Genomic DNA, 22,272 nt, shown 5'->3' with positions numbered 1-22,272 from the left:
GTCAACCTTGTAGGAGTCCACTATGCTGAGCAGGAGGCATGCTGCTTGCGGCACCCCCAGCTCGCTTCGGGGGGTCCTCGGAGTCACCCGGGGGGCACACCTTACCTCTGAGGGCTGTTATTCCATCCAGATGTTTTTTCTTTTTTAAGATTTTATTTATTCATGAAAGAGAGAGAGGCAGAGACACAGGCACGGAGAAGCAGGCTCCCTGCGGGGAGCCCGATAAGGGACTTGACCCCAGGACCCTGGTCTCACGCCCTGGGCTGAAGGCAGGCACTAAACTGCTGAGCCACCTGGAGATCCCCCATCCAGATGTTTTTTTTTACTTTAAGAAAAAAGATTTTAGTTATGTATTCATGAGAGAAGCAGGGACACAGGCAGAGGGAGAAGCAGGCTCCCTGTGGGGAGCCTGATGCAAGACTCGATCCCAGGACCCTGGGGTCATGACCCGAGATGAAGGGAGACACTTCACTGACTGAGCCATCCTGGTGCCCCATTTGTCTGTGTTTTAAGCGATCTCTACCCCCAATGTGACGCTTGAATGCATGACCTCAAGATCAAGAGTCGCAGGCTCTGCCCAGCGATCCGGCCGGGACGCCCCTGCCACCTGACATCCTGTACCCCACCCCCCAGCTCTATGAGGGCAGAGGGTTGTTTCGCTCCCCCTACTTCCCCAGCGCGGGACGATGGGGCCTGGTGCCTGGCAGGCACGCACACATTTGCTGGATGAATAAATCAATTTTGTTTTCTTTAACCTCAAAAATACTTTGCTTCCCCAGGTGCCTGAGAGGATAACGGGACCTGTGGGCCGCCCAGCCCGTGGGAGACACAGGCCCTCAGGGTACAGGTGGAGCTCCTGTGGCGGACAAGACACACGCCCGCAGTCTCGTCCCCACACTTACTTTTCCCATCGTAGATATTAGAGCGGATTACAATTTCTCATTTCTGTTTCCCGTGTTAGACTCTCAGCTCCCTGACGGCAAGAACAAGTGTCCTCCCTCCGGGGACTTGCACAGAGTAGGCTAGAGGGCCCCGAAGGGCATCCGAGAAGGGCAGCCATCGCTCACCAACAAGCACAGAGGGTGGTTGTTTCTTTTTTTTTTTTTCTTTTAAAAGATTTTTATTTATTCCTGAGACAGAGAGAGAGGCAGAGACACAGGCAGCGGGAGAAGCAGGCTCTGTGCCGGGAGCCGGATGCGGGACTCGATCCCAGGACCCCAGGGTCACACCCTCAGCCGAAGACAGGCACTCAGCTGCGGAGCCCCCCAAGGGTCCTGAGTGCTGTTATTTCTTCTTCCAGATTGTTCTGCAACCACATGCATCATTGCTCAACTAAGCAAAAACCAAGAACCCGCTCCCGAGCTGACTGGCTTCCCTCCGTCAGCCACCTGATTACCTGTCGGCCGAAGGCCCAGGGCTCCAATCCCCGCGGGAAGCGGGACTCGGACAGGCCAGCCGGGTCTCGTACCCGCTTCTGGACCCGCCACGGAGCTGCCACGCGGACCGCCGCTGGGAAGAGGGTCGGACGGGCTGCGTCCGGGCTGAGGCGGCGGCCCAATGCGCTGGGCGGCTGTGGGGCACGGCCTTCTGCCGGAGCCAAGACCGCCCGGCGTCACTTCGGCCTTCGCCCTCCGCCGACACTGGGCAAGAGCAGGCCGCAGCAGGGCGGCCGGGCGCCGTCCCTTCGGTTTGCCTCGGATCGTGGATGCCGTCTGCACACCCAGCACCCCGCTTTGCTCAGGAGCGCCCCGGCGTAGACGGGGACTCGGTCCAACACTTTTGAAGTAAAACGGGGCTTCCTGTCTCACAAATAAGGAGCTGAGGTTCACAGCGATTAAGGCTGCTCTCGGCTCCCACGGGGTCTGCGTGTCATCTGGCTCCATCCGCCCCATCGCGACATCTCAGGTGACCGGGTCTTATCAGTCATCCCCTCACGCCTCAGGGTATCCCCAGCTCCCGTGATGTCACCTCCAGTTTCTCCTGCCACCTCCAACCCTCTCCTGGGCCACACCGTCTGCCGCTTTGCTAATGTCCACGTGTCAACAGCTGCTAGGTTGGGGACACCCAGCTCAAAGGACCATGGGCGCCTGTCCAGGTCTGCTGCCTGCCTGCCTCCTGGATCCCAAACGGAGCCTGGCCCCTTCCCTTCACCTGCTTTCTCGTGGGCCTTTCTACGCGTGGCACCCCAGACACCGCTCCTACGCCCCTGAGCCGCCCCCTCCAGGCACCCCTAGTTCCAGCACTCGCGGCCCAGAGGCCTGCGCTCGTCCTCCCCCTCCAGCTCCTCGGCAAAGGCGGTCTGCTGTCCCTCCTGCCGCAGCAGCCAAGGCCAGGCACACACCAGCCCCTTCCCGGGACCCGGGCTCCTCCAGGGCTGAGCCAGGCGGCCGCCGGGTCCAGAGCAACAGCACGGGGCCTCCGGCTACAGACACTACCCGAGCTCTACCCCAAGTGGACCTGGGGCTGCTGGGCTGCTGAGCCGCAGTCCACACTCCGGCCAGTCTTCCTGCGTCGACCGTCCCCTCCCTGGCATCCCTGCTGGTAGCCTCTGCTCCCCGGAGCCCACCTGCCTTCCCAGGTCTCTCTTCTCCACAGCAGCTGTACCCTTCCAAACGCCCGCTGCAGCCTAGGCTGTGCCGGTGGTCTTTGGGGACAGCTGGGTGGCCCACGGGTACCACCTGGAGGATGTAGGAACCTGAGGACTTGGCTGCATCTCCCTGCCCCGCCCCCCGGGCCTCAGCCTCCTCTGGGCAGCAGAGGCAAGGGTCCAAGTGATGCCAGTGGTCTGCCCTCTTCTGTCCCAGAGGGGGTCCTCAGGGGGCAGCTGTCAGCCAGCCCCTCCAAGTCTGTGCACCCGCAACCAGACTCTTGCCACAGGTCCCCCGAGTCTTTCACCTGGGATGCGATTAAGAGGACATTTTGGGGCTTGTGCCTGACGCAAATGAGAAACAGGAAAGGATGATGTTATGAAATCGTAACTGCTGATCCACATTTCTGAGAACCAGAGCACCAGAAGCCAAGAACAACCCTACCTGGTCATATGAATCTGGCAACGACAGGGGCGCCCCAACCCACCCGTCACTTCCTGGTGCAGGCAGCTAGGTGGGTGCATCCACCAGGGAGGAGAGGAAGGAGTCAGGCCTGGCGGAGCAGCAGCCATCTCCCTCCCAAGCAGACTCCAGCTACCAGGGGAGACTGCTCCCCACGCTCGTCAGCCCCCGACACCACAGCTGTGGCCCAAGCAAGGACTGCGACAGGGGATGAGCCATAGGACTCCAGTTCCACACATGTCTCTGTTTTATTATGGCAAAGGTGAAAACGCCACCTTCCCCACAACGGCAACCGGTAACATTTATCCCAAAAATAACTCGGTACAAAACAGGGCTGCTTCAGAATTTAAAAAAAAAAGAAAAAAAAGAAAAAAAAAAAAAACCTTTACATGAGTTTTTAAATCCTATCTTAAAACATAAAAGAAACAAATCCATCATTGGCTGCACAGCCCCCAGTCCACCGCCCCCTCCCGCCAGGGAGCACGGAGGAGACATCTGGGTCCTGCTCCACTTGAGGATCTGCCGGTCTCTTTAGCTGGTGTCCATCTGAAACACACAGAAACTTCTGCTCAACAAGAGCCCTCATACTTCCAGTCAATTCCTGCCCTCCCCAACCCTCGTCTGGGACTTACTCTTGCGTTATAAGCGTCCAGCTGGGCATCCAACTCCTCTGCAGAAAGCTGCTGCTTCGAACTCCTGCCAGTGCCTCGACCTCTGCCCCGGCTCCCTCCACGAGTGCCTCTCCTGGTGCCGCCGCCACCACCGAAACCTCCGGAGCCGCGGTTTCTAGTCATCCCACCTCTGTTTACGCTGCCAAGGGAGAGGGGACTCACTCACGTGATGTTCAAAGACCCATGGGGTGAGCGCCCACTTAACCACAGGTCAGCACCGTCCCAAAGGCCCCAGAACTCACCTCTGCGCCGGTCTCCGCTGTGTGTCAATCTGTGACGTGACGAGCTGGATGTTCATGGGGCGGCCTGCGGCAAAGAATACAAGAGGACACATGCAGTTAGAGGGCTCGAAACGCGCCGAGGGGCACCACACCCCGGTCTCCATGCAAGCACTGGAAAGGGGCTGTGTCTCCAAATGCTCCCGACAAGGGGAGTGGCCGAGCACTACTGGTGGGAGAACGAGATGGTGCCAATGACAACCCCACCAAAACCTCCTCGCTCCTTCTCAGTCCAGTTAGCTGGGTGTCTGGTCAGGTGTCCGGGGTGCTCATGGGTGGAAAGGTGTGGGTGGCCTGACGGAAGAAGAACCGGTACCTTTGTCTTTACGACTACAGCCCCGCACTCAGAGGTGTACTATGGCGGTTCTGAGAAGGCTTCACAGAAGTGAGTCTTCCGGAAGGAGCTGAAGGAGGGGAGGGTGTAGCTTGCTGGATGGGGGTTCACAAGAGGTTGGTCCGGATGTGTGGGGCAGCATGAGAGGTGGCGGAATGGAAGAGAGAGACAAAGGGGCGAATGCAAAGTGTCCTCAGCCACAGGGGTAAGCCATACTCCTGCACGGATAGCGGCCAGCCCGACTCCACGAGACGCAGCCCCTCTAGCATCCGGGTCCAACCTCAGACGCACCATCCAGAGGGACACCGTTGTACTGTTTCATAGCTTTCAGGGCATCTGCCTTCCGTTCAAAGTGCACATCGGCTGTTCCTAAACTGCGCCCGGAGCGGTCATAGTGTACAGCTGCCTTCTTCAGAGTTCCGAATTCAGCAAAGAGTTCCTGGGGGCCAGAAAGAGCAGCTGTTAGTGAGGTGCTTCCCTTCCGGTGGCCCAGGACAGTCCCTGGGAGGGTGAGCTGCTCAGGGGGGGTTATTTCCCTGGGAGGCAAACACGTATGGGGGCAGGGCAGTGGTAGTGGAAACCACGGGGAGGGAGGGGCAGATGGGACAGCCACTTCCCGGAGCAGCTGGGTCTGAGGGCTCCTGCCAGTGTGGGGACCTTACATCAGTACCAGGATGCAGGTAAAGGACCACAGAGCCCACCAGTGAAGGGAACATGATTAAGTCGCTATCTTCTTCAACAGAGGAAAACTGACAACACACCCAAGGACTGTACCAAGAAACCGCAAAGGCCAAGATCACAGAGCAAGGGATGCTATCCGACATGTGGACCAGCTCACAGGGCCCCGCGATTCGGGAGCCCTGACCCAGCCCCTCCCCCAGGGCAGATTCTGGCTCACCTTTCCCTCTCCTCCTACTCAAGCCTGCCGCAAAGGCTGAAGTCAAGCGCTGCCATGGAAACTGCCCTGACCTCAGGCAGGCTGGGAGTTGGAGAGGGAACCCAGAGTGTGGGGCTACTCCGGCCGCAGGCACACAGCGGGAAGTGGAGTTCACCAAAAGCGGTTTCCAGTGGATGCCAGAAACCACCTTAAAAAAAGTGTTGAGACACCGTGAGTGCTCACCGGCCTTGCTCTGTCCTCCCACGGTAGTCAAACAGCTGGGCTCTGGGAAGTTGAACCCAGGAAGGCCCAGCACCCTGACCCAGCCATCTCTGGGACTGATCCCCAAAATGTCTGTACTTAACCAAGAAACAAGTTTATATGCCTTTGGAATCCAAACAAAAAAACCCAAAAAGAACAAAAACGCCCCCAAAAAACCAAAACCAAAAGACCCCAAAAAACAAAACAACAACAACAGCAACAAAAAGAAAACAAAGAAAACGAAGAAGCTTCAACCAAAGTCGGGATTGAGAATCATGCCAGTAAAAAGGGGGGGGGGTGGGGAGACAGGGTGTAGGTCCTGTATGACATGGAGCCGGGGGCTCAAGGCCAGCTGAGCAAAAACATGCCCAGCGCCATCCTGCGTCTGTGCTTTGCCCATAGGCTTCCACAGAAAAAGATCTGTCCTCCCAGCAAACCGTTAAAAGAACTACAAAGTAAACAAAACTCAGATCCTAAGCGAGGCAGGAACAGAGACCGCTCAGGTTAGGCCGAGGTTTCCCGCCAGGAGCGAGGGCTCCGGCAGGGGGTTTGCGCCCGCGCGCGCGGGGCACGACTCAGGAAGAGCGGCCGCTCGTCCCGCTAGGCCGGGCCCGACCTCCGACACCCCGACCTGCCGGCCGCACTTCCCGGGCCAGGACCTCCGCTCTGCACTCCTGCAGCCCTTAGAGGGCCGGCGGCTGCCCCTGGGCCCCGAGGGCTCCCCGCCCTAGGGTGCGGCGCGCGCGGTTCAGGCCGCGTCCTCAACGGGGCCACCGGGTGCGGGTGACCCGCTCACCGACGAGCGCCCGCCCCTCACCTGAATATCCGCGTCCGACACTCCGAAATCCAGGTTGGACACCAGCAGTTTCCCACCCGTCTCCACGCCGGCGCCGCCCCCGAAGCCGCTGTCGAAGAGGTCGTGCTGCCACTTGTCGGGAAGTTGTTTCGGCTGCGGGGGGAGGAGAGCACAGGAGCACGCGGCCCGTGAGCGTCTCCCGCGGACCCTGCGGCGCCCGCACGCCCCCGCCCGCCGCCCCCCGGCGTCCCCGGCGCCGCCGCTCCCTCCGACCCGCTTCCCGCCGCCCGCGCGGCCGCGCCCAACGCCCGCCGCCCGCCGCCGCCACGAGGCCCGGCGCCCGGCCCAGACAAAGGCCGGGAGGGTCTCTGCCGCCCCGGGCGGCCGCCGCGCGCCCCCCCGCCCGCCCGGCCCGCGCCCCCCGGCCCGCCGCCCGCGCCCCCGCGCGCCCCCGCCCGCCGGCCCGCCGCCCCGCTCACCCTGCTGTAGGGCGCCGGCCGGTTCCTGCCGCCGCCGCCCGCCGCGCCGCGGGCGAGGGCCGGTCGGTTCCGGATGGGCCCGCCGCCCCGGCTCACTCGCGCGGCGGCCTGCGCCCCGCCACCGCGGCCGCCCTGGGAGCCGGCCCGGCCGCGGCCCCGACCTCCGCCGCGGCCGCCTCGCTGGCTCCGGTTCAGCTTGATGATGTCGTCCAGAGACATGTCCATTTTGTCGGCCATGGCGGGCGCGGAGTCGGCCTCGGCTCGAGCCCGCGCGTCAGCACGTCGGCGCGTCACTTCCGGGCCCGCGCGCGGCCTGCCGGGACCGAGGCCGGGGCCGCCGGGGATTGGCCGCGGCGGGCGGGAGCGGGCGCGGGCGGGGCGGGCGGGAGCGGGGGCGCGTGCGCCGGACGGCGGGCTCGGCGGGCGCAGCTGAGGTGCCGGCGGCGGCCGCGGCCGCTTTTATACCTTCCCGCGCGGGCGCCGCCAACGGAAGGCGGGGTCGGCGCGCGGAGGCCGGCGGGGGGCGCGGGTGGGCGTGGCCGCGGGGCGGGGCGGGGCGGGCGCGCTCCCCTCCCCCTCCTCCTCCCCGCGCTCCGGCCTCGCGCCCTCCCTCTGCCCTCTCCCCGCACCCGGGCGCCTCCCCCACCCCCTTCAGGCACCCCTGCTCCTCACCCCACCCTCTCCGCACACCCCTACGCCTTCCCCTACTCTCGGCCCGCACCCCTGCGCCTTCCGCCCCCCCCACCGCTTCCCCACATCCCGCTCTCCACACACCCTGGCCCCTCCCTGCACCTCACTTTCTCCCGGCCTCTGCTGCATGCTCCTGCCCTCACCCCTTCCCCCCAAGCCCGGGTCCTGCCCGGCACCCCCCACTCTGCACCCTCACCCCGGGGTGGTGGCGCAGGCCTAGTGGGCTGGGTGGCGGTTCCCTGGCGCGAACTCGTGGTCCCCTCTATTTGTCAACCCCGATTTAGTCGGATCTCTTTAAAAAAAACCCGTATGGTACGTTTTTGCAATTACTGGCGGAAGCCCATGTGCCCTTCTGGGGACGCAGGACAGACCCTGCAGCCTTCCCGAGAACTCTGGCTCTGGGGCGCGCTGTTCTCCCGAGGGTGGCCCGGGCCCTGCCCTCGCCGCGGGTGCAGAGCTCTCAGGGTTTCTGAGCTCTGGCAGCAGGTCCGGCCGGGCTGACCCTCGGCTGGGAGCCGTGCCCCTTGGGTGCCTAGATGCCTAGCTGTGCCGATGAGTGTGGCCCCGCGATGTCTCCCCCCTGTAGGCTCCGCGGCCATGAAGGTGAAGATCAAGTGCTGGAACGGCGTGGCTACTTGGCTCTGGGTGGCCAACGACGAGAACTGTGGCATCTGCCGGATGGCCTTTAATGGCTGCTGCCCGGACTGTGAGTGTGCCCTGTGCTCCCTCCCCCTCGAGCTTTGCCTGCGGGCCTGGCCAGGGCGTCTCCTCGGAAACACCTGCGCAGAGTGCTTGGGTTTTGGGGTCACTCTGCTCAACACAAGCTGACAGAAGAAAGGCAGGTGGTTTGGGCCCATGATTGTGTGAGGAGCCCATGGAAGTTCTGTAAGAGAGGGCCGTGTGGCTTTTTACTGTGCTCACAGCCGTGACGCCCGCGGGCCGGGGGACGCTGGAGCGCCGCGGGACGATTCTCCAGCGGGCACGCAGGCTGTCGCGGGGGTGCCCGTCCCCTCCGCCAGCGCCCACCGTTGCAGCGCTAAGGGCCTGTGTTCGCGTCCTGGCTTGGAAGTGGCTTCCGGGGCCCGGCTCCCCTCCAGCCCAGTCGCTAAGTGTAGCGCTGTCACACCGGACGTGACGATAAGCCCTCGGTGTCCCCCCATTCCTGGTGCTTGCTCACGTTGTCTGTGCGTGTGCTCGCTCAGCCCTGCCCTGGCTGTTGAACGTGAATATAGAACAGGCGCTTCCACTCCTCTCCCTCGTTTTTCAAGGCATCTGACCTTTCAGCAAAGTGGTTGTGTCGCGCCACGGAGTGCCCACCGCCAGGTTTTATCAGACCTCTCTGGTGGGTTTTGTCTCACCTCTGTCCCGTCACGTTCTGGTGAAGTAGAAATGCTTGAGTGTATTTTCTTTTTTTATTTTTGCTTGAGTGTATTTTTAAGTCAAAAACAGGCTTTTGCACCAGCGAATTGTGTTTTTAGCCAAACCAAAGTGAATTTAAGCAGAAGCAGGTTGACCCTTGGGGGGATAGGGGCAGTCCCAAGAGGAAAATGGGACCTGGGAGGACTGAGGGACCCCTCTGGCCCGTAAGTGACCAGGCTTTTTGTGGGGTCAGGAGAGCGCCCAGAATAACAACCGGGCTTTGCATCTTACAGTGAAATTCAAATTATCGAGTTTTAGTGCAGATACTATTTTGTTATGGGCTTGATCTTTACTTTGGCCGAGAGAAAATCTCATCTCCCAGGATTTAATCCATCCTGATTGAATCAGTCAGGTGGGATGTGACCGAAGGAAGTCACTGATTGGCTTTACTTGATTAAGTTTTACTTAGCAGTAAAGCTCACGAACTGGTTTTACGGATTCTGTTTTAATCACCCTCAGGTGCGTCCTTAGGGACACAGCAGAGGCAGTGGGAGCCTGCAGGGGCACACACTTGCAGCTTCTTGAGCCACAGACTGTTAGCTTCTGGAAAGAGAAGTCCTGGAAAGCATTGCCCTAGACTGGCCGTGGGAGCGTGAGCGGTGTGTTGGCGCTGGCGCGGAGCCTGCGGAGCCCAGCTGGTGCCGTTGCAGCTGGGCCTGTGGCTGGCATCCCTGTGTTTGCCGGGGTGCTCAGGTCTTGTGGAAGGGGACCCGTTGGCTGAGTGTAGGGGGCTTGGAGCCTCATCTTCAGAGCCAGTCCTACCGTGCAGAGTGTCTGACGAGCCTTTATACAGGTGAAGTGACGCTGGGTTCCTCTTGCTAAAATTGAGCTCTTGTGAAATACCCTGAGTGACTAAGACTAATAATCTGCTCCCAGGCCCAGAGGGCTTTGGGAGTAAGTCTTCTCGAGAGGTGTTTTCGTTACTAAAGATTTCCATCGAGACACAAACAAGCCCTTGGGTGAGTCACCGCTTTGTGCTCCCGTGTTCATCACATGCCTCCGGTGGCCTGGCTGCAGGTAGCACTACTGGAAGTGGCTCCTTCTCCTAACAAGCCTCCCTCAGAGGGACCAAGTGGCCTGGGTACAACCCCATCAGTGGGACACCTGGGCATCCCTTGCCCCCCACCAGTGTGTCCTCTGTTTGCAGGGGACTCTGATTTCATAGGTGTGATTCCTTTTTTCTTTTTTTTAAGATTCTTTGTTTCTTTGACACAGAGAGAGAGAGAGAGAGAGAGAGAGCGCGCGCGCGCACACAAGCGGGGGGAGTAGCAGAGGGAGAGGCAGTCTCCCCGCCCAGCGGGAAGCCGATTCCCAGGACTTCCGGGTCATGACCTGAGCTGAAGGTAGCCGCCTTAGCCACTGAGTGCTCACCCCGCCCCAGCCACCTCTTAGTGGTGATTCCAAGCTGAGTTCTGGGCTTGGGAAGGCCCTGGGGTGGGGGATGTAATCTCAGGTGTCACAGGCTCTCACCCCGCCCCTGTGGCTGGGGAAGCAGAGTGAGGTAGTTCTTTTTTTTTGCCAAGTGTATACTTTTTGGTGGTGCGTCATAAAAGTTCCAGAAAGGTAGTGATGGTTTTCTCGTAAAGTTTTTTTTAAAAGACTGAAAAACACTATCCCGAGGCAAGCAACTAAAAAGACGTGGCAGATGTGTGTTCTGATTTGCTGGGGTGCGGGCACTGCTGCGGGGCAGGGGCTGCTCTGGGGAGATTGGCCGAGAGCTCGGCAGCTTCCCAGCCCCAGGCCAGTGAGGAGCGGGTGCCAGGAGGGAGCTTTATGTCGTCTGGTGTTTTGCAGGACTGAGCATCCTGTGTTTGGTGTCAGGAGTAAGGACTGTGGTCAGAGAGGTCCAAAGGCAGTGTGGGTTTCCTGCAGAGCACCCAGCTTGCATTTAGGATGTGCTGAAGTGGAGCTGCTGCGGGACAAGATGTCCTGATAGTCCCGGCCCTGGCTTGTCTGTCTGGTTCCTGCTGTTTGTATACCAGTGACAGCTGGATACAGCTGGCGCTCAGCAGGCATAGAGGACCCCAGGGCAGTGATGGGGGTGACACCCCAGGAAAGGTAGAGGCGGCAAGCCACAGCACCTCATGCCCATGGGGACCCTGACACGGGGCCTGAGGGAGGTCGTTATGCTCTGTTGGCATCAGCAGCTGTTTGATGGGATGTTCTTGGTTCTGGAAGTCATGTTTCTTGTGGTTGCGGGCAGCGTGGATGTCCCCTGTAGCCGTCCACGGAGGTCGCATTTCCAGGCACGTGGAGTGGAGTGTGAGCAGCATGAGCCCTGGGCCTTGGTGGTGGGGCCCCTTCAGGCCAGAAATGGGAGAGGTGGGAGGTCACACCTGCTTGCGGGCTGCTCCGGGTGGGGCCACAAGTGCCACTCCCTTGTCTCGTGCTGGGTCTATGCCACCTGGGAGAGAAACCTCAGCCCCAGGGCCCCAGCTGTCCTTCCCTTGAGCAGAAGAAATAGTTCCCTCTTCAGACAGCAGCTCTTGGGCACGAGGCAGGGGGGGGGGGGGGGGGCCTGTGCCTAGCACATTCGTGCTGTACCTCCCGTGTCACAGGTTCAGTGGTGGGGCTGTGGTGGGTCTGCAGCTGGGCCTGCACCCCCGGGGGTGGGGTGTGGGCTGGGCGAGAACCACCCCCTGCAGTCGAGCACCCCTTGCAGGGCAGGGCGGAGCTGTTGGGGGGCACGCTGCAGAGCGTGTGCTCACACTCCTGGTTTCTGTCTTTCCTGAAACACAAAGTGTGAGGCTGTGCACACGAGCCCCCCGGGCAGCCGTCTGGCGCAGGTGCCTGACATCCTTGGGTCCTGGTCCCCTGCTGGGCGTGACCTGCTGGTCCTCTCGACCCCCTCCCGCAGGCAAGGTGCCGGGCGATGACTGCCCCCTGGTGTGGGGCCAGTGCTCCCACTGCTTCCACATGCACTGCATCCTCAAGTGGCTCAACGCGCAGCAGGTGCAGCAGCACTGTCCCATGTGCCGCCAGGAGTGGAAGTTCAAGGAGTGAGGCCACCCTGTGCCAGCACCCGCCCCATCCCCGCCGCCCGCTGGCCCGCTGCCCACTCCCCTGGCGACAGCCCCTCCGGTGGCGGTGGGGACACACTTGAAACAAGGACTGGAGCTGTATTTGTTTTCCTTCAGATTGTGACACTTTTATCCAATAAGTAAAACTCATTAAATTGTCTGAACCTTGCTGGAGGCCTCTGCTCGCCTGTTTTCTGGTCCCGATGCAGCGTCACAGTGTGTTGATAGGAAAACTCATGAATAAACATCTCGATGAGATGCCACCAAGGCTCTGAGTCACAGCCGCAGAAGGAGCGGATGGTCAGCCGGAAGAGCCTGGGGGCGAGTGACTGGCTCTGGGGGCTTGGAAGGCCTGGTGGTGCAAGGGCCCTGGGGCACGTGTATTTACTCGGGGCTGGCCTCCTGGTCGGCCACCTCTGCGGCACCCTACTTCGTGTCTGGACACTGCCCAGAGGGAAGAAAGCCCCGGGGACCATTACCCTTCCCCAATCTGGAGGCCACACGCCCTGTGTCCAGACACCCAGCTGCCAGGGCCTCTGTGCCGGTGTCTGCCCTGGGGAGGACGCACCCCAAGGGAGATGGGTTGTGACCAGGATGTGTAGGGACAGTGAGTGGAAGGAGGGCTGCCTGAGGGCCCAGATCCCACAGCAGCCCCACAAACAAAGTTACATCTGCGAACAAGCTTACACCGGCTGCAGGGTCGGGCCAGCTACTCTGTATTCTTGAATGTTTGTGTCTACACTGTCAGGACCCGGGGAGTCACAGGGAGGGCTCTGCAGCCCACTCCCCCTGCCTGGGGGTGGGGGTCTCCTGGGGTGTCAGACCCTGAGGGCAGTCGCACCAGCCTTCCAGCCCTGCCCTGTGGGGTGGGTGTGCACGTCCCCAGAGGGGCTGCCCATGGCCCCTCCCGTGGGCTGCCTGCACTGCCCTGCCACCCCGGCTCTCGCACTGTTTCCGAGCCCCAGCGTGGTCCTCGCAGGGCCTGCCTGGCCTCAAGCTGACCATGGGGCCGCCCGCCAGGTCCTGTCCTCCTCCGGCCAGGGATCCCCCCAGGAAGCTCAGGGCCCCTGTGAGGTCCTCTCAGGCCTCCGGGACCTCAGCCGGCCCCCCTCCTCCCGAACGCTGAGGCTCGGAGCACCTGCCTTTGCCGTCACTCTCCCCTGGCTGCCCCCCAGCCCCCCCAGCTGCCCCCCTCCGGCTCTGGAGCTCTGCTTTCCCAGTTGCTGTGGTTTGAGTCCGGGACCGGCTGATCCCTCCTGGGGGCCACAGGTGCTCTGACGAGAAGGCCCGAGGGCAGGGAGTGGGGGGCTGGGGGGCCTGGCAGCTGTCCCTCCGACTGCTCTCCCGAGCTCAGGCCTGGCCTTGCCCACCTCTTCCCAACGGACCCCCAGGAGTAGCCCTGCGCGTGCAACAGAGTAAGGCCCCGGGCGCACGCGACAGCCAGGTCGCCTCTACCCCGGCTCGGGCCAGGGGTCCCGCTTTAGGGCCCGAGAGGTGTCCCCCGGCACTGCCGTCTCCCCCGCCTGGGGGCAGTGAGGCCCTATGGGGAGCGGCGGGGCCCCCCCACCCAGCGGGCTCCCTGCGGCGGGAGCGGCCCGACGGCGCTGTGCGCCCGCCCCCGCGCCCGCGGCAGATATAAGGCGGCCGCCGCCGAGCCCGCCGCCCCGCGCCCGCGTCCCCATGGCCCCGAGCGTCCCCCTGGTGGCCGCCGCCCTGGCGCTGTGCCTGCTGCTGGCGCCGCCCGGCCTCGCGTGGTACAAGCCGGCGGCCGGGCCCAGCTCCTACTCCGTGGGCCGCGCCGCGGGGCTGCTGTCCGGCTTCCGCAGGTCCCCGCACGCGCGCCGCTCCGAGCCCCCCGGCAGCGCGGGACCCCCGGGCCGGGCCGCCGCCGAGCCCCGCCGCCCGCGGAGCCTCGTGAGTGTGGGGTGGGGTGGGGGGGTCGGGGTCGGGGTCCGGGTCAGGGCGGGGGCGGGCCCCGGGCGGGGCGGGGTCGGGGCGCGGTCAGGTCGGGGTCGGGGTGGGGCGGGGGCAGGTCGGGGCGGGGTCAGGGGTCGGGGCGCGGTCGGGGTGGGGCGGGGTCAGGGGTCGGGGCGCGGGCGGGGCGGGGCGGGGCGGGGCAGGTCAGGCCCGGGCGCCCCCTCAGCCTCCTCCCGCCCCCAGGCCGCGTGTGTCAAGGGCGCCTCCCCGAACCTGCGCAGCTGCGAGCTCCCCGACGGCCGCGCCACCTTCCAGTGCCGGGCGGACGCGTTCCTGTCGCCGCGCGCCGCCGACTGCCGCAGCGCCTGAGCCCCCCGCCCCCCGCCCCCCGCGGTGACCCGCCACGTGAATAAATGAGAAGCGCAGCTGGACTCCGAGTGGGGGCGGGCGGTGCTGGGGACCCCGACTCCGCCGCCAGACACTGCGGGGCCCCAGCGGGTGTCCCAGCCCCCCAGGCAGGCAGAGGCACCCCAAACCCTGGGGCAGAGAAGGTGCCCAGCTCGGGCCTCCGCGGCGCCCACGCAGCCGCCCCACGCAGGGTCGTGCTGCCCAGCCCCCACGCCCACGCCCGCCCCCACCCCAGGCGGCCCCGCCCTGCTTCCTGGATCTCTTGGGGACAAGGCTGTTACTGGAGGGGCAGCCCCGGGGGTCACCCTGTCTTGGCGCCCCTGAAACACCTCGAAGTAGTAAGCACGGGGCAGTGGCCGCGGGGTGGGGAGCAGCCTGCGGACCCCACGGCGCCCCAGGAGGCCAGACAAGGCCGCCCCGCCCCTCGCAGGCCCGGCGCCGCACAGAGCCCTCCTCCAGGCTAATCACCTACTTTACTGGGGGGAATCTGTTCATTCGAGCCCCCAGCCCGCTGAGCCCGACCCTGAGGTCCCTTCTGGGCACGGACCGAGGCCTCCGGGGACGCTGGCTGAAAGGAGGTGGGCACTGTGCTGGGGCGTCCCCCACCCCGTGGGCGTCCAGGGCCCTGCACTCAGAGGCTACGGGGGCCCCACAGCCCCGCTGCGCCCCAGCGCATGTCTCCAGGGGCACAGGCTTGCCAGGCTCTGGGCCTCCTCTGTGGGTCCCACAGGGCTCCCCACTGCCCGGAGTCCCTAGCTGAGGGCAACAAGGGGGGATTCTGGGCAGGTGTAGGGCTGACTGCTCCCGTCCTGCCCCGTCCAACTCCATGCAGGGCAGGCTGGTCGCTCCTTGTCCCTGTGCTCAGGTGACCCTGAAGCCCAGGGGACCAGGAGCCTCAACTGTGGGGAAGCCGGACACCACCGCGCCCCCCGAAGCTGGGGGCCCCATGCCTCTCACGACTTTCTACCCTAACTTGGGGAAGGAGGAAAGGAAAGCTGGGGGTGGCTGCCCAGCCGAGGGTGGGAACATGAACTTCCACAGTCACTTCCCTTGTGTCCTGCACGGGGTTCTGGTTACACGAACGGGAAGAAAAGGACAGGCCGTGTCTTAGAGGGAAAGGATCCGAGCCCTGCGCTCGGTGGGCCAGGCTGCAGGGTGCGGCCTCACCCGGACCAGCTGCTGAGGGACAGATGCCCTTGGCGGGGGCTGAAAACACCCCCACCGTCCCCACGTCTGAACACGACTGAACAGCTTGTTAAAGCTGCTCCCCCCTGCCCTAAACTACGAGGTGACCAGGGTCAGCACCCTGTAGCCGCTGGGCTGCTCCCAGTGGGCCCTAAGATTCTCTGGGTCCAGTCAGGGAGCTGGAGCCCGGTCCTTCCTGGAAGCGTGGGCTCTGCAGAGCCACAGGGAGTGGTTCCCTTGGCCTCGGGACAGGGTCTCGGGGACGGGCTCCCTGGGATGGGGTCTTCGGGACCCAGGGACTCCTCGCTGCCAGGCTGCCCACACCCCTCCGCCGCCTCCCCACTGTGTGGATGGTGGGGAGCGGGGCCAAGAGCCGGACACAGAACACCTCCCACCAGGTTTATTTGGTTGTACCCCAGCCAACTGGACAAAGTCGAGAGAACAGTCTGTGGGGAGACCAGTAAGGCCCAGGAAATGGGGGAGCGGGCCAGGGCCCAGGAGACGTGCCCACGCGAAGGCAGCATGGTCCATGACCTGAAGGGGCAATGGGTGTCCCCTCCAGGTCTCCGCTCCCCTGAACCTGGCTGCCAGGGAGGCTGGGAGGGCAGAAAGTGCTGGGCAGTCGGGCGTCCTGGGTCTGCAGGGGCTGGGGGAGGAGTGGGAGCCAGGCCTTCTCGGGCGCACAGGGCGGTGCCCCCAGCCCGAAGGGACCCCGTGCTCGTCCTGCGCTGGGCCGCCCCACTGTGCTGGGTGCCCCTCTGTGTGCTGGGTGGGAAGACCACCCGGCAGGGGGTGGGGGCAGTGCCTGCCCCTCGGAAACCTTGGAACCGGGTGGCGAGGGGGGAGCGCCGCAGTTAAGAACCGTGGAAACGGGCCTGCAGGCTGGGCAGCAGGGCAGGCTGGGCGTGGGACGTCCTGCGCTCACAGGTCACAGTCGCTCCCTGTCTCAGGCTGCGCCTCCTGCCGCCTCCTGGACTCCAGGAAGGCCAGCTCCTTGGCCTCTTTCTTCTGGTTCCGGGCCTCATACTCCAGCCTGGGGGCGGGCCGTGTGAGGGGTGCCCAGGCCTGGGGCCGTGGGGGCTGCGGGCGCCACCCCAGGCCCCGCCTGCCACCCTCACCTGTTCTTGATGATGCGCTGCACGATGAGGTCTGTGGTAAGGTCACTGCCGCTGTCAATCTGACAGAAGATGCCCCTTCTCTTGGGCTCCTGGAAGGGGAAGGTGGCGGGGAGGGGGTGAGGGCCGTCCCCTGGGCCCCGAGGACACTGCCCAGCCCCGGGCCTGGAGGGCCGTCACTCCCGGATGCCCAGGACATGGACACGCAGACCCCTGCTGCCTTCTTGAGCCGAGGGGGGGGGGGTGCGTCGGCTGGGCACTGAGCCCCTAGCCTGGCTCCCACACAGGTGCCATGAGCCCAGGGACCCTCGTGCCCACCTGGTAGGGGTCTGAGCCATCCTTGTCAGGCACGATTTCTGTCTTCCCGTGACAGACCAGATCCACCTGCGAAGGGAGTGGGTCAGGGCCCTGGCGCCCTGCACTCAGAGGCCCTCAGGGGGACCTGGCCCACCAGGAGCCTCACCTTGAAGTGGTCCAGGAGCTCTGCCGTGACAGCGTAGGGGGCCCCTATCACCACCTCTGACACGTACTATGGGGACAGGAGCAAAAGGCCATTAGCGGGACTCCGCCAGGTCGGGGGAGAGGGCGGCGCTCTCGGCTAAGGAAGCCAGGACTGGGGGAAGGCGCAGCATGGTGGGGGTGCTGGCCAGAAGCCCAAGGCCCCTGGTGTCCCGGGCCCGTGCACCAGGGGCCTCACTGCCGCACCCCAGCACGGCCCGCACTCACCCGGCACGCCAGCACGCTTAGCGTCCGCTCATGCAGGTTCATGATGGGGTAGTTCTTCCCCTTGTAGTGGTTGACCTCCTAGGGCCGGAGCGAGCTCGGGTCAGCGCGCAGCCCCGGGCAGCGGGGGTGGAGCTGTCATCGCCCCCAAAAGCTCCTCACAGGTGCTCTTCATGGGTGCCCGCGGGGGTGGGAAGCCCTGGTCCCCAGGAAGCGGCCCCAGGTTGTCTCCTCTTCCATCAGCACCCAAGGCCTCACCCCGTGGGCCACCTGTGCCCAACCTCAACCCCAGGAGCCCCTCAAGAACCCCCACGCTCCATCTGAGACCTGGTCAAAGTGCAGGCCGGCGATGACGTAGGGCCTCTCCGCCAGGCCGTGCACCTTCTCCAGGAAGTCCACGTGGCCGATGTCTGTGTCCAGGTTAAGAAGCAAGTAACAGGACAGGGAGTGGCTGCCTGCAGGACCAGGGCCTCTGGCAGGGCCCCTCGAGCTCCGCCCCAGCCCGGGGGCCTCGAAGAGTCGGCAAGGCCGCTCTGGGTCTCCTGACCCCGGGGTGCACAGGGGGCCAGGCAGGGCAACCCTCCCACACGGTCTCAGAGGATACGGAACAGGTCAAAGGCGCCGGCCACGTAGATGACCGTCTCCCCTGGCTGGGGTTCCTTCCCGGAAGCAAACTGGATGATCTTCTGAGATGTCTGCAGAAACTGGGACACCCCCGTCCAGGGGTTCCGTCCCCCAGGGCACTGAAAGCCAAGAGGCCTCTGGTCAGCCCAGACGCTGGTCAGGCACGTCCTTGGCCGCTTCTCACCCCAGAGCCCCTCCTCTGGGCCTAGAGCTGCCTGCGCCTGCCTGTCGGCTCTGGGAGCGGCTACGGGCTGATACACCAGAACTGCAGACCCCCACCGCCCCCATACCTGCCCGCAGAGCCCACAGGCAGGTGCCTCTGGCAGGAACACGCCAGGGCCAGGCTGGGCCAGGGCCCCGTGACCAGTGGGACGTGTGGCTTCGCCCTGTGGCCACAGTGGGTACTGCAGCCACCACCACTGCCGCCTGGACGGGCCCACCTGTGGACACTGCCGTCGTGGGGACCCAGCACCCTGAGGCCACCTTCTGGTCACCTGGGAGGAGCCTCCCGAGGAAAGCGTCTCCCGGGTGGGTGTCGGGTGAGAGGGCTACAAAGGGAGAGAGGACCAGTCGGCCCGACTAGAGCCAGTCCCTGCTCCTTCTCCAGGGGCCACCTGACCCGCTAGCTTGCCAAGCCTGGCAGCCAGCACCCAGTCAGTGCCCAGGAGCCGGGGAGCCGAGGAGGGTGAGGGTCCCGGCCAGCCTTCTCTCGGGGGCGGCCTGGGGGCATCAGGTACCGGCCTGGCTAGTGGGGGCCACACTCACCTTGCCAAAGCTGTCCGCGTATTCCCGGTACTCAGAGGATATCTCCTGAATGGAAGGGTGGGGGACACGGAGGACATGGTCAATCCCCAGACCCCGAAACTCCTCGTCCTGGAGCCCACAGAGGAGTAAGCACCGAGCAGATCGGGTGCTCCCTCCCTCCCTCCCAGCAGCGTCCTTAGCCCTGGGACCTCGGGGATCCTGCCCCGTTCCCCCCAGGCTCACCTGACCACTGTGATGGGCCTTGGTCACCAGCAACATGCGGCCAACGAGGTCCGTGGTGGACACGCCCTGGGTGCGCCTACACTCTCTGCGGACGGACGTGGGCTCAGGGCTCGCACCCAGACGTCCTCCTGAGCCCGCCGCCAGCTCCCCCCGGGGCTGCCTCTGTGTGCACACTGCCCGCTCCGGGCTGGACAGAAAACCGGGCCCAGGAGCGCGGGGAATACTGTTTTACCAACTGAAGGGCCCACTACAATGGAGGGAGCGCGCTGCCACAGCTCAGTGTGCAGCGTCGGGGGGCTGGCCAGTCGGTGGGGGGGGCGGGCACCACCAGCCCCACCGCGCATGGACTGCAGGTCTGGCCTTGCCCTGCAATGCGCCCTCTGCCAAGGGAACTCCAGGCTGCGCTGTCCCCGGAGGACACAGTGGCTGAGTTCCTCAACAAGATGACATGCTCCTGGTCACACTGTCCTTCTCCCCGCCCGACAGCCACCTGGATGTACCACACGCGCAGCCCCCTGGGCAGCACCCCCACCTGGTGCCAGTCCTGGCCTAGAAGCAGGCAGAAAGAGCCCGGGGGGCGCTTCGAGCCCCACTCCTTGACAAGGTGGGGCCCTCGCGGGGGCTCACCTGTACCTCCCGGCTGCCTTCACTTCCTCATAGGTGTCCCGACCATCTACGGTCAGAGTGATGTCATCTGAGGAGCAACACATGTGTGAGAATGAGCACCCGTGAGCCTCATCCCAGGCCCCCGGGGGCAGGGACTCTTTCAGGGCAAGGACCCAGCGTGACGAGGCCCCAGCACCCTGGTGGCCCCTCCGGCCCGCCCACAGGCCCACCCACTCACTGCCATGGACACAGAAGTCGCAGCTGTACTTGTCCAGGGTCTCCAGCGTGGTAACGTAGGGAGCCGCCGGCACCACCTCGTCCACCCACTTGATGGCCCGCACCATCTTGTACCTCTCCTCCTGAGTGAACACCGGGGGCCCCTTGTGCTTGGAGATCTCCTCTAGAGCCAGGGAAGAAAGCAAGGACGAGGTAGGCGTGGGAGCCCCCGGCACGCAGCTGTCTCTCTCCCTGGGCTCTCAGCCCCTGAGGGCAGAAACGCACCCAGGTGGCCTCCACCCTGTTCTCTATGAGCCAGTCCAGGCACTCAGGACGTGCTTGCTGGATAACCGCACGGTTCCCTCACCCAACCGGAGCTCCAGGCAAAGTCCTCTGACAGCTGGGCGCTCCATTCTCGAAGACCCTGGGACCCAGGTTGTTGGGGGAAGGGGAGTGGAGGCAGGGCCAGAAGCTTGACCCCTCGGCTGCACTGTTCAACCTGAGCCGTGAGATGGAGAGCCCCCGGCGGGTGCACCTGCTGCGCTGGGCTCTTGGGAGGGATGGCCATAAGCGTGGCCTAAACCCTCGCGGGGCCCCTTAGGGTTAGTCAAAGGCAGCAGCCCCAGCTTACCGTCGGTGTGCACGCCCACGATGAGGTAGTCACCCATGGCCCGCGCCTGGCGCAGCTGGTTTGAGTGGCCGTAATGTACCATGTCATAGCTGTGGAAAGGAAGGATGGTGAGTCCCTGTGCTGGGGGGGGGGGACTGAGCAGCTGGGGCTGGGTGTGGGCGGGGCAGCCTGGCTCCTCAGGCTGAGCTGGGGCTTTCAGAGGGGAGGTGGGCACTCCACTCTCCCCACCACTGGCCCCGGGCCAGATCCAGCGAGTGCGACGGGCTGGGCTGTGCCCAGGGACAAGGCCTGCCGGTGTCCGGGGCTGGTGAGCACACGGAACAGCCTCGGCTCCCCATCCGGGCCATGGAGCTCTGCCCTCTGCCCTCAGCCTCCTCTCCCCCACTGCAAACCATGGGGGGGTGCAGTCCCTGCAAGCTGTAAACTGATGTTAACTTAGGGGTAGGCTGGACTCTGTACTACCCTGAGACAGGTGGACGGTCTTTGGGGCCAACACAAAACAAAGTCCAACAAATGAGCAAAGGCAGTTGGTAGCTTTGGAAATCCTGCGCGCTCCCCCACAGCCTCCAGAAACTCAGCGAGGCTTTGCTCTCCGGGGCTGACAACCACCTCCCTGCCACCTTGTTCTAGAGCTTTTATCCTTAAACCTGGGCCTGATGAAGGAGTCGCTTCTCAGGTGCAGGCCCACTTGCTCCCTGGGTGGGCTGGGGAGGACCCCAAGTTGGCCTCAAACCAGCTGTCTCCTGAGTAGGAGACGCTCCCTGCTTCTCCAGGAGACCCGGGCCACCTGGTGCACGAGCCCCTGCAGTCCCTGACACGTTATTCCCACCACGGCCCACCCAGTCCCTGCACACAGGCCTGTGGGTCACATTGCTCTGGCCCTAGGGGGAGAGGGGAGCTAAGTCCAAATCCAGCAGCCCCGCTGGCCCCTGAGCTCCCTGGACAGGCGGGCCGGGGGTGCGCAGCTCGGACTGCAGCGTGTCCTAGCCACAGGGGCCTTGTGGCCGTGGTGGCCTGCTGGGGCAGGGGCCCAGCCGGACCCTGGCCAAGGTCAGAGTCCACCAAGGGAAGCCGTGATCCCTCTCCCCAAGGTGACTCAGGCAGGGCCGCCAAGGTCCGGCTCTGTAAACCGGCCAGGTAGGGACTGTTCCTGCCGAGCTTTGCCAGGTAAAGGCCCCGAGGGAACATCCCAGGTGACAGCCCTCCACCGGCACTCCTCCCCCTGTCTGCTGACGGCCCCAAACCTCTCTGGGAACAACCCCAGGTCTCCGGCTCGCGGGGAGAGAACGGATGGGCAGTGTGGCCCCCTGGGCGGGGCCCGGGTCACGGGGGCTTCACCGGGGTCGCGGGCACACGTGTGCTGCCCTGGCGACGGGCAGGCTGGGGACGGACGGCGAGACCGGGGAAGTCGCTCGGGGCGCTGGTGTCCCGGGCTGCAGCGGTCCGGCTCGTCGGGGCCGGACACGGAACTCGCGCTGCCACCGGCCGGGCGCCCGCGTCCCCAGGAGGGCCGGGACCGGGACCGGGAGCCAGGGCCGGTCCGCGGGCGCCTCTCGGCCGGCGACGCAGCGGGCCCCGCGGCCCCCGCCCGCCCCCGGCCCGCCCGCCGCCGCCGCCGCGCTCACCAGCCGTCGCACCACACCCGCACGGCGCGCCTGCCCCCCGGGCCCGGCGGCTCCGCACCGCCCGCCGCCCCATGCCCGTTCCGGATCATGGCCCCGCAGCAGCGGCGCGGCCCGGCCGGCTCCGCGACTCCCAGCGGCCGCCGCCCGCCAGCCCCGCGCACGCCCCGCCCAGCCCGGCGCACGCGCCGTCACGCGGGCCTCACCCGCCGCGCGCGGCCAATGGCGAGCGCCGCCCCGCCCCGGGGCCCCGCCCCCAGCCGCCGCCAATGGCGGGAGCCGCCGGGGCCGCGCCCCGCCCCCGCCCCGCCCCCCAGCGCGCGAGGCCAATGGCGCACGCGCACCTGGCCGAGGGGGCGGGGC

General features: G+C 64.8%; 4 protein-coding genes across 8 annotated transcripts; 2 read left to right on the top strand and 2 right to left on the bottom strand.

Moving 5' to 3' along the window:
* Positions 1 to 3,274: 3,274 nt before the first annotated feature.
* Positions 3,275 to 7,045, bottom strand: ALYREF (Aly/REF export factor). The gene is made up of 6 exons (XM_072745994.1): positions 6,747 to 7,045; positions 6,289 to 6,420; positions 4,625 to 4,772; positions 3,964 to 4,027; positions 3,683 to 3,860; positions 3,275 to 3,596 (listed from the first exon to the last, which is right to left on the bottom strand). The coding sequence occupies exons 1-6, from the start codon at positions 6,981 to 6,983 to the stop codon at positions 3,582 to 3,584; spliced, it is 774 nt and encodes a 257-aa protein (XP_072602095.1). The 5' UTR covers positions 6,984 to 7,045; the 3' UTR covers positions 3,275 to 3,581.
* Positions 7,046 to 7,062: 17 nt separating this feature from the next.
* ANAPC11 (anaphase promoting complex subunit 11) lies at positions 7,063 to 12,039 on the top strand. 4 transcript variants are annotated; one of them, XM_072746000.1, is made up of 3 exons: positions 7,063 to 7,180; positions 8,023 to 8,142; positions 11,713 to 12,039. In XM_072746000.1, exons 2-3 carry the CDS (start codon positions 8,034 to 8,036, stop codon positions 11,856 to 11,858), a joined length of 255 nt encoding a protein of 84 aa, XP_072602101.1. In that variant the 5' UTR covers positions 7,063 to 7,180; positions 8,023 to 8,033; the 3' UTR covers positions 11,859 to 12,039. The 4 variants fall into 4 exon arrangements, with proteins under 4 accessions (XP_072602101.1, XP_072602120.1, XP_072602113.1 ...); XM_072746019.1 differs by having other exon boundaries at positions 7,141 to 7,244; XM_072746012.1 differs by having other exon boundaries at positions 7,153 to 7,275.
* A 1,316-nt stretch (positions 12,040 to 13,355) lies between these two features.
* On the top strand, positions 13,356 to 14,235 carry NPB (neuropeptide B). Its single transcript, XM_072745981.1, has 2 exons — positions 13,356 to 13,789; positions 14,036 to 14,235. Exons 1-2 carry the CDS (start codon positions 13,418 to 13,420, stop codon positions 14,159 to 14,161), a joined length of 498 nt encoding a protein of 165 aa, XP_072602082.1. The 5' UTR covers positions 13,356 to 13,417; the 3' UTR covers positions 14,162 to 14,235.
* Positions 14,236 to 15,770: 1,535 nt separating this feature from the next.
* PCYT2 (phosphate cytidylyltransferase 2, ethanolamine) lies at positions 15,771 to 22,074 on the bottom strand. 2 transcript variants are annotated; one of them, XM_072745856.1, is made up of 13 exons: positions 21,913 to 22,074; positions 20,288 to 20,376; positions 19,679 to 19,840; positions 19,462 to 19,528; positions 18,835 to 18,919; positions 18,613 to 18,657; positions 17,828 to 18,395; positions 17,551 to 17,633; positions 17,227 to 17,304; positions 16,964 to 17,029; positions 16,819 to 16,884; positions 16,504 to 16,592; positions 15,771 to 16,418 (listed from the first exon to the last, which is right to left on the bottom strand). In XM_072745856.1, the coding sequence occupies exons 1-13, from the start codon at positions 21,999 to 22,001 to the stop codon at positions 16,307 to 16,309; spliced, it is 1,599 nt and encodes a 532-aa protein (XP_072601957.1). In that variant the 5' UTR covers positions 22,002 to 22,074; the 3' UTR covers positions 15,771 to 16,306. The 2 variants fall into 2 exon arrangements, with proteins under 2 accessions (XP_072601957.1, XP_072601965.1); XM_072745864.1 differs by having other exon boundaries at positions 17,828 to 17,966.
* Between the last annotated feature and the right edge of the window lie 198 nt (positions 22,075 to 22,272).

Source organism: Vulpes vulpes, chromosome 2 (genome assembly GCF_048418805.1).
Source record: "Vulpes vulpes isolate BD-2025 chromosome 2, VulVul3, whole genome shotgun sequence".
Taxonomy (NCBI): domain Eukaryota; kingdom Metazoa; phylum Chordata; class Mammalia; order Carnivora; family Canidae; genus Vulpes; species Vulpes vulpes.
This window is presented reverse-complemented; position numbering and strand designations above follow the sequence as displayed.

What these genes read in the sequence shown, in the direction of transcription:
- NPB (XM_072745981.1), top strand. Translation starts at nt 13,418, where the DNA reads ATGGGGAGCGGCGGGGCCCCCCCACCCAGCGGGCTCCCTGCGGCGGGA. An exon ending in CCCGCCGCCCGCGGAGCCTC is followed by an intron (nt 13,790 to 14,035) that starts GTGAGTGTGGGG and finishes TCCCGCCCCCAG; the next exon opens with GCCGCGTGTGTCAAGGGCGC.
- PCYT2 (XM_072745856.1), bottom strand. Translation starts at nt 22,001, where the DNA reads ATGATCCGGAACGGGCATGGGGCGGCGGGCGGTGCGGAGCCGCCGGGC. An exon ending in AGGCCCATCACAGTGGTCAG is followed by an intron (nt 18,658 to 18,834) that starts GTGAGCCTGGGG and finishes CCTTCCATTCAG; the next exon opens with GAGATATCCTCTGAGTACCG. An exon ending in TAAGCGTGCTGGCGTGCCGG is followed by an intron (nt 17,030 to 17,226) that starts GTGAGTGCGGGC and finishes CTGTCCCCATAG; the next exon opens with TACGTGTCAGAGGTGGTGAT.
- ANAPC11 (XM_072746000.1), top strand. Translation starts at nt 8,034, where the DNA reads ATGAAGGTGAAGATCAAGTGCTGGAACGGCGTGGCTACTTGGCTCTGG. An exon ending in TAATGGCTGCTGCCCGGACT is followed by an intron (nt 8,143 to 11,712) that starts GTGAGTGTGCCC and finishes CCCCTCCCGCAG; the next exon opens with GCAAGGTGCCGGGCGATGAC.
- ALYREF (XM_072745994.1), bottom strand. Translation starts at nt 6,983, where the DNA reads ATGGCCGACAAAATGGACATGTCTCTGGACGACATCATCAAGCTGAAC. An exon ending in TGTCGGACGCGGATATTCAG is followed by an intron (nt 4,773 to 6,288) that starts GTGAGGGGCGGG and finishes TCTGGCCCCCAG; the next exon opens with GAACTCTTTGCTGAATTCGG. An exon ending in CAGCGGAGACCGGCGCAGAG is followed by an intron (nt 3,861 to 3,963) that starts GTGAGTTCTGGG and finishes CTCCCTTGGCAG; the next exon opens with CGTAAACAGAGGTGGGATGA.